This window comes from Phyllostomus hastatus, unplaced genomic scaffold (assembly GCF_019186645.2).
Source record: "Phyllostomus hastatus isolate PE091 unplaced genomic scaffold, TTU_PhHast_1.1 phas_scaffold_78, whole genome shotgun sequence".
NCBI classification, from domain to species: domain Eukaryota; kingdom Metazoa; phylum Chordata; class Mammalia; order Chiroptera; family Phyllostomidae; genus Phyllostomus; species Phyllostomus hastatus.
The window spans coordinates 26,613,676-26,622,334 of record NW_025334041.1 but is presented as its reverse complement, the minus strand read 5'-3'; the positions used below and the strand labels follow the sequence as shown (position 1 = coordinate 26,622,334).

At 39.4% G+C, this 8,659-nt stretch overlaps 1 protein-coding gene across 2 annotated transcripts in view; it reads left to right on the top strand.

Moving 5' to 3' along the window:
- Window positions 1-513: 513 nt before the first annotated feature.
- C1GALT1 (core 1 synthase, glycoprotein-N-acetylgalactosamine 3-beta-galactosyltransferase 1) overlaps window positions 514-8,659 on the top strand; it is a 29,760-nt gene continuing 21,614 nt past the window's right edge. Inside the window, exon 1 of one of the 2 annotated variants that reach the window (XM_045827615.1) lies at window positions 514-801. In XM_045827615.1, coding sequence (XP_045683571.1) covers window positions 795-801 — 7 coding nt within the window. In that variant the 5' untranslated portion in view covers window positions 514-794. Of the gene's footprint in view, window positions 802-879; window positions 1,380-8,659 lie in introns of those variants that run through there. The other variant, XM_045827616.1, reaches the window with a different exon arrangement.

The following is an 8,659-nucleotide window of genomic DNA, read 5'->3' as shown; positions in this document are numbered from 1 at the left end:
CCTACAGAAGGCTTTGTAGTATTATCATTGAATTTTCAGCCCTTCCTAGTTCACAGAACTGGTTACCAAGCACTCGCCTGCGTACCTTATCTTGCTGTACTTCCTTTCATTAAGGCCTGAGAGATACCAAGTAAAAGGACTACGAGGGTGGGATGGGGAAACGGAGAAACGGGGTGAAAGCAGGCTAAAGGTCAAGACTCCGGCAGAGCTGTCCCTCAAAGGTCCTTAAGGCGCCCCCCCCCCCCCCGGCTTCAGTCCTTGCTGTTTCATTGCATTAGTCCCTCTCAAGGTCCGGGCTAGTGCAAGACCCTACAGCTGGAAGAGGAAGGTGAAGGCCAGCAGTGAAATGCCGCCAGAGGGCTGCGACTATCGCTCACAGATCTGACTTCCCAGACCCTTACGCAGAAGGGCGAGGCGTGAGCTCAGTAGCCAATCCCGGCATCCGCACGTCTCCGTAGCTCCGCCCACCCTGCCCCTTTTCACTCTGCCCATCCCTGGGGCTGGTGCGGCGGCGGCGACGTAAGCGATAGGAGACCCCTGGGTGGCGCCTGCGCCGTCGGCGGGCCGCGGCCTGGACGCGCTGCAGGGAGGGGCGGAGCGAGAGGGCGGGGGCGCGCGCTGGGCGCCCCTGGCTGCCGCCACCGCCACTGCCGGCGAATAATCTAGGCGGCAGCGGGCGGCCCGGGCTAGCGGCTGCAAGCTTACTTCTGCGGCTGCTGAGGAGAGAAAAGGTCGCGGGTCTCGTGTGGTCCTTCTCTCCGCCCCCCAGGAGGGGCGAGAGGGAGCCGCAGCTGATGTCAGGTACGGCCGGCGGAGGCGCCCTCAGGCTGCGAGTCCTAGGTCTTGGTTCCCCTCTCCCTCCTCCATTTCGGAGTGTCAGTGTGGGGCGGGAGGGGGGGGGCAGCCTGGAGGGTGGAACCAAACCCTGGGCTAGCCAAACAGGTGTCTTGGAGTCGCCGCGGCAGCACGCGAGGTGCGGGCTCCTGAAGGCGGTGCGGGGCACTTCCTGCTGCGGGCGCTTCTGAGAACTGCCATTGGGTCCGCCTGCCCAGCCGCCCGCTATTTGGTGGGATTGTTGCGACCTCTTCGCCGTGGGTCCTTCCCCTTTGCCTTCCCGCGCCTTCCACCTCCTCGCGCGGTGCCTGCCGTCGGGCGGCGACGGTGAGACGCTGGCTGCACCCGGTTTACGGCGGGACCATTTAGCGGTCCTGCCCCGCAGGGCCCTCCCGGCCCCCTCCGACCTGTGGGTCGAGCGGGACCTGTCGCTCAGGTGTGGGCACCTTCTGCGAGAGCCTGCCGGCTGCCGCGCCACCTGAGCTTCCAGCGAGTGGGCGCCTTCCACGAGTGTCGGAGACTTCTGGGCTTTCTTGGAATATCAGGTTTGTCTGTGAGAAGTATGTATTTTTAAATACCCCTGCCTTGGCAGAATGACCAAGCCGGGTTGTGCTTTGAGCGCTTGGAGAGGGAGAAAAAGAGTACCTCCCTACTTTACCCCCAAACATTTGATTAATAGCTGCTGACAAGTTGGCCTTACAGCTTTTGGATAAATTATATGTTCTTAAAAGGTGAACGTTATTTAGGAGTGGGGACTTATTTTTTACCTTCTACCTCTTACCCTCTTCTCTTATTTTGTAAAATAATACATAGACCCCCCCCCCCCCAAAAAAAATCACACGCTCTGGAAACGTTGACTAGATTTATAAACGAGTTCTCTGAGTTCATTATAGATATGTGGTGTATCCTTTTTGCGCTTTTCAGATTGGAAACTATTGCTACCTGTGAATTGATTTCACTATGAATTTAAAAGTTAGTTATAAAGTTAGGACTTTAATGCATCAGAGTGAATAATTGGCCAATGTGTAAGGGATAGAAATATGTTCATTCACTAAAAGCCGGGCATGAAACAGATAGCTGTGTCTGGGTGCCAGGAAAAAGTGTGCGTGATTTCAAGTTGTTTAATTCTGGTGTAAGTTTAGACAGTGGGAATCTTGAGTTTTTAAGAGGTACTTAGCTTTTCACACCCTTATCAGATAATCGTCAAATGAGCTTTATGCACATGATGTTATATGTATTCTAAGTATTAAACTATACCGACTGTATTTTCTGTCAGTCTTAGTATATATTGATATGCAATTGAGTGAATATAAACTTTTGAGTTACCAGTTAACTCTTTGTACTATATTTTAAGGAAAACAGTGATTTACTAAGGAAAGTGTGACTCATCTAAAGTTCTTAACAAGAAAAGAGTTTGGTTTCTCAGTACTAGTAGAAAAGTATTAAATGTCTCTTGTAAATATGTTTGGAATTTATGTGTTAATTAATCTTTTAAATTAGGGCTTAGAATTTTAAAAATGTTTTGTGGTTACTACCCATTAAAATGTAGGTATCTTTTTTTAATATACTTTTTTTGGTATAGAGTATATATTTCTGAGTGAGTTCAGTATTCAGAAATTATTAGAATTTTCTCATATACTTATTTAGGAGTACGTATAATGAGTTAATGTTCAGCTAAGTCACAGAAATACAAACGTTTGCCACTAGACATACACCTTTTACTATTTGTGTATTGATTTGTGCTCACTAAGATAAAAAATGCACTGTATACAGCTTACAAATGGTAATTTAAAGTGTTCTTGGTGTCGTAAAATCATTGGTTGGAATTCTTGTGACAGTGCAGGTATAACATTAGATGGAAAATGGACAACCATGCTGAACTTAAGATTCACTTAAAATATTAAGCTTCCCAGTATGACTGTGTGACTAAGATTTGTTGAGATATGAGTAGAAAGGCTAGTGTACAAACTAGCAGGATGAAAAGAAAGGTATGACAAAATTCTTTTACCCAATATACAGTGGGATTAAGGCCATTTTTTAAAAAGGAGAAGGGAAGAAAGGGAAATTAGCATTTTATCTTAAAATCTAAATATGTTTCTAATGTGTACTTAAATTTTCACTTTGCAGCTGATTCAAATGTCCAAGGGGAAAATGCATGCCAAAATCTGTAATGTGTGAAAATATGAAGTGTCCCTTGGAGGAAAAAAAGCTCCCATCACAACTTGGGGGAGTGCTACTGGTATCCAGTTAGTGTAGGCCAAGGATGCTGCCAAACATCTGACAGTAAACAGAGCAGCCCTCACGACAGAGAATTATTCAGCTCAAGATGACACTTGTGCCAAGTTAAGAAATCTTGGCTTAATGGGACTTCCGTAAGTTGGGGCATAGGTGGTGGATGGAAGAGGGTGTTTGTTGTGTAGACAGAGAAGACAGTAGGAATAGAGGAGCTAACTTCATTGGGATGTTTAGCAAGCTAGACAGTTCAGGATTGCTGAAGCATAAATTAATAAGGCATGGAATATTCAAATGTGAGTCTGCAAACCTGGAGAGAGTCTAGATTAAGGACTTATCATGGGCGTAGTTTTTGTCTTATAGGCAATGGGGTTCCATGGAGTATTCATGGAGTGACATTTAGATAGGTCATTTTGGTGTCAGAATGGGGATGTGTTGAAGAGACAGCATTTGAGTCAGGGAAACTGATGAAATATTGCAGTACTTTAGGGGAGAGAGGAGGATCGGACAAGTAATAGGAGAAATAGGATAAGTAATAGAAATGGAGAGGAGAGGATGGATTAGAAAAATATTTAGTAAATAAAATTGGCAAGATTTGGTAATTGGATGTGGGGTAAGGGTAAGGGGAGTGTTAAAAATGTCTCCCTATTTTCTACTTTAGATAATCAGACGGCTCCTGGTAAAATAGGAACCTATTGGTCAGTAATTTAGGTAATTACCAGCAATTTAGGTGAGATGAGCAGACTTAAGCGAGGAAGGCAGTGAGAATGAGTCTGTTTTGGACATGTTGAATTTGAGATGCCTGTGGTCCAGGTGGAAATTTCTTGTGTATATATGATTCTGAAACTTGGAGAAGTCTAAAAAGGATCAACAGATCTTTTTGTGTGACAAGTGTAGGAAGATTAGTGCAATTTTTTTTCTTATATTATTTCACTCTGTATATAAAATAGACTACCTTTATTTTTCTTGTTAGAAAAGTAATAGGTGTGTACTTGACTTAAAAATTAAAACATAAAAAGCTTATAAAATGAAAATAAATTTGTCCTTCCTGCCTGTGCGACTGGGTCTTAGTTCCCAGAAATACCATTTGTTAAAATATTTTGTGCACAGTACTTCCCACTTATCCATGGAGCATGTGCTCCAAGATCCCCAGAGGATACCTAAAACTGTGGATAATACCAAACCCTGTTATACAGACATACCTTGGAGATAATTACAAGTTCGGTTCCAGGTCATTGCAATAAAGCCAGTCATAATCATTTTGCTGGTGGAGGGTATGCCTTCCATTTGTAAAAAAATGCAACATCTGCACAGTAAAGCAAAGTGCAGTAAAACAGGGTATGCCTGTATATTACTGGGGTTTTTTTCCCTAAACATACATACCTTTTCACTTAAGGAAAGCACTTTTTACACTTCTCTTTGAGACCAACACTATTCTTGTGCTTTAGGGCCATTATTTAGTAGAATAAGGATTACTTGAACATGCTAATCAATATCGATGGACCTGATAACCTTACTACTAAAGTGACTAATGGAAGGGGAGCATATACAGGCTAGATGGTGTACAAAGTGATGAATCACATCCTGGGTGGTACAGAGCTGGATAGCGCGAGATTTCATCATGCTACTTAGAACAGTGTGCCTTTTAAAACTTACGAATTGTTGATTCTGGAACTTTCCATTTAATTTTTTTGGACCACAGGTAACTGAAACCACAGAAAGTGAAAGTGGATTGGGGGAGGGGTTCTATACTTATATTTTTAGAATTTTTTGACATATAAAGAAGCATTTAAAAAACTGAATGCAGTCATACAATACAGACGGTAGTAGTGCTTTGTCTTAAAAAATAAATCCTTACACACTTGTTACATAGTTGTTAAAAGAGGTTGTATTATGGGAGAAAATAAGAGAAAAGGGTAAAGTGGAAATTAATGTATCTAGAGCATCATCTCTTTGATGTAAATTAAAGGATGCATGTACATGTATGCTGATATGGCATTACTTTTTTCCCCCCAAGGATATACAAGAAGTGATACTAGTTACCTTTGGGGAGAACTAGTGTAGAGTTGGGAAAGAAAACGTTTTCTTTTCTGTATATTTTATTTTTTTTCTATGGTTTCAACTGGGTTTGTTTTACCTTACTAACAAAAGGTGATGGTTTTTGCCAGAAGTGCAAAGTTTTTATTACTGCATTATGGTTCATTGTTTTCAGCAGCTGCAGAGTGTTTGATGGTATGGATTGTGTTATTTTTTAAGTAGTTCCTTGTCAATAAACAAACATAGCTGTGGCTGGCATGAACATCTTTCAGACCATGTCCATAAGAGAAATTTCTAATTATGAAATGATGGGTCAAGGCATATTTATTTAAAAATTTTAAGAAGTACTGCCAAAAGACGGTAAATAGTGTGAGAAAGAATGTATGAGTGCCAGTTTTCTCTCATATCTATGTCAATACTGGGTGTTAACTAAACTTCAGTTTGTTTTGCCAGTATGTTAGGTTAAAAACAGTATCTTCATTTAATTTACATTTCTTTAGTATGAATGAAATTTAAACATTATTGACCACTGTATTTTCCTTTTCTGTAAGTGCTTTTTTAAAATCTGTTTTTATTTTTTTATACTTTATTTTTAGATTTTATATATTTATTTTTAGAGAGTTGGGAAGGGAGAGAAAAAGGGAGGGAAAGAAGCAGTTTGTGTGGTTGCCTCTTCAGAGCCCCCTACTGGGGACCTAGGCATGTGTCCTAGACTGGGAATTGAACCCCTGAACCTTTAGTTTTCAGGCTGTCACTCAATCCAGTGAGCCATACCAGCTAGGGCTAAAATCTGTTTTTATATTAGGTTGATTTTTTTGTTTTTTCTCTATGACACTTTTGTTTTCCTGTACAGACCTTTGAACCAGCAATTTCACTACCAGAAATTTATACAATGAATAACCTCATACAGTTTTTCCATAGTCACAGTGTTTGAGTTTTGGGAAGATCTCAATTCATGATGTAAACATGTAAAAAGATGATGTTTTCTAGTTTTGTTTTTATTTTTTAAATATTGAAATCTTGGAAATATTTGGAATTTGAAAGAGAAAGGTAGGGATCCAGCTGGTTGCTTTTTACTTTTTCCCAAAAGATTAATTCAGTATCATTTCTTGAATAAGCCATGTTTTTCTTGATTTGAAATGCTATGTGTATTCTGTATTAAATTTCCATATGTACTTTTTTTTAAAAAAAGATTTTATTTATTTATCTTTAGAGAGAGGGGAAGGGAGAGAGAGGGGAAGGGAGGGAGAGAGAAAGAAAGGGAGAGAAACATCCATGTATGAGAGACACCCCCAACTGGTGACGTGGCCCGCAACCCAGGCATGGGCCCTAGCCTGGGAATCAGACCAGCGGCCTTTTGTTTTGAAGGCTGACACTCAGTCCCCTAAGTCACACCAGTCAGGGCTGTACTTGCTTTTTTTAACAGATTATTTGATCTTAGGTAAAATTTAAATGAATTAATATTTGGTAGGTTTAAAGCACAGGGAGACTATGTGTCAAGGGGTTAATTAACATCACACTTGTTGCCTTGGAGACTACAAAGTTAAGATAAATGCAGAATGTTCTGTCTGGGAAACCTTTGTCTGACTAATTTAGAAATTGAGGCTGCTTCAGTTTAATTAGTGATCCATTATCTGTACAAGAATAGGATGTTGTAATATCATTGATACACTTTTTGACAGTTTGGTTGTAGAGAAAAAAAGAACGTTTCTCAGCACTAAGTCTTTTGTATTAATTAACACACATTTTAAAAAAGTGTTATACATATTCAGATACATTGATACGCCTTTTTCACCCAAATGTAAAATTATTTTTATTACTTTACCACTGTTTATTTTAGGTGATATATTTCAATATCTGGCCAATCTAATCTACCCTCTCACTCCCAGTGCCTGTTCAGAAATTTCCCAGTGTACTCACGTATTTATTTTTCCAAACAACATTTAGAATAATTTTTACATTATTAACTTTTTAAAATCTTATCTTTTAAGTGGGTTTGGTAGATTTAGTTTACCCCCTACACCCTTCTCCAGAATTTCTCATGTTCACATGTTTATTTTTCCATACTTTTTCAATACTTTTTACCAAGTTATTTAAGTTTTTAAAATCTTATATTTTTGTTGAGATGCATTAATAATGTAGATTATTTTGGAAGAAATCAACATCTTTATTATTGATTTGTTTTTTTCCATCCTTTTTTTATCGTGGTAAAATACACATAAGGTTTACCAACTTAACTATTTTTAAGTGTAAGTCTTAATAGTATTAAGTACATTTATATTGTTGTGCAGCTGAAACTCTCTACCCATTAAACAATAACTCCCTATTGCTTCCCTTCCCCAGTCCCTGGCAACCACCATTCTACTTTCTTTCTATAATTTTAACTAGGTATCTCATAAAGTCAAGTCACACAGTATTTGTTATTTTGTGATTAGCTTATTTCACTTAGCATAATGGCCTCAAGCTTCATCCATGTTACAGCCTATTTCAAAATTTTCTTCCTTTTAAAGGCTGAATAATAGTCCATTGTAGGTATATACCACACTTTGATTGTCTAGTCATCCATTGATGGAACTTGGGTTGCCTCCACATGTTAGCTATTTTGAATAATGCTTCAGTAAACATAGGTATATAAATATCTCTTTGAGACCTTGTTTTTAATTCTTTTGGGCATATACTCAGAAGTGGAATTGCTAGATCATATAGTTATTCTAGTTATAATTTTTTGTGGAACTGTCATACTACCACCAATGTTTTCTACAGTGACTGTACCATTTTAAATTCCCAGCAACAGTGCACAAAAGTTTCCATTCTTTCACATCCTCACTAATACTAGTTTTCTGATTTTTTTTTTTGATGTAGCCATGCTAATGAATGTGAAGTGATGATCTCATTTTCATGATCAGTGATGTTGAGCATCATTTTACCCTCAACATGCTCATACTTGCCATTTGTGTGTCTTTTTTTGGAGATGTGCCTATTTAATTCCTTTGCTCATTTTTTAATTAGGTGGGGTTTTTTTGTTAAGAATTCTCTCTGTATACTAGATATTAACCATTTATCAGATATATGATTTGAAAGTATTATCTTTTATTCTGTGGGTTGCTTTTTTACTCTCTTGTTACTATCTTTTGGTGTACAAACTTTTAACATTTTCATAAAGTTCAGTGTGATGACGTTGTTGTCACATGTGCCTTAGATGTTATATCCAAGAAATTATTGCCACTTCCAGTGTCAGGAAACTTTAGTACTGTGTTTTCTCCTAAGAGTTTTATAGTTTTAGACTTATGTTTAGGTCTTGATCCATTTTGAATTAATTTTTGTATATGGTATTAGGTAAAGGTCCAACTTCATTCTTTTGCACGTGGATGTCCAGTGTTCCCAGCATATTTTGTTAAAAAGACCGTCCTTTGCCCATTCTGTGGACTTGGCCCTATTGGCAAATATCTGGCAACAGTGAATATGAGGGCTTATTTCTGGGCTTTCTATTTTATCCCATTGGTCTATACGAGTATCTTTATGCCAGTGCTACACTGTTTGGTCACTGTAGCTTTTG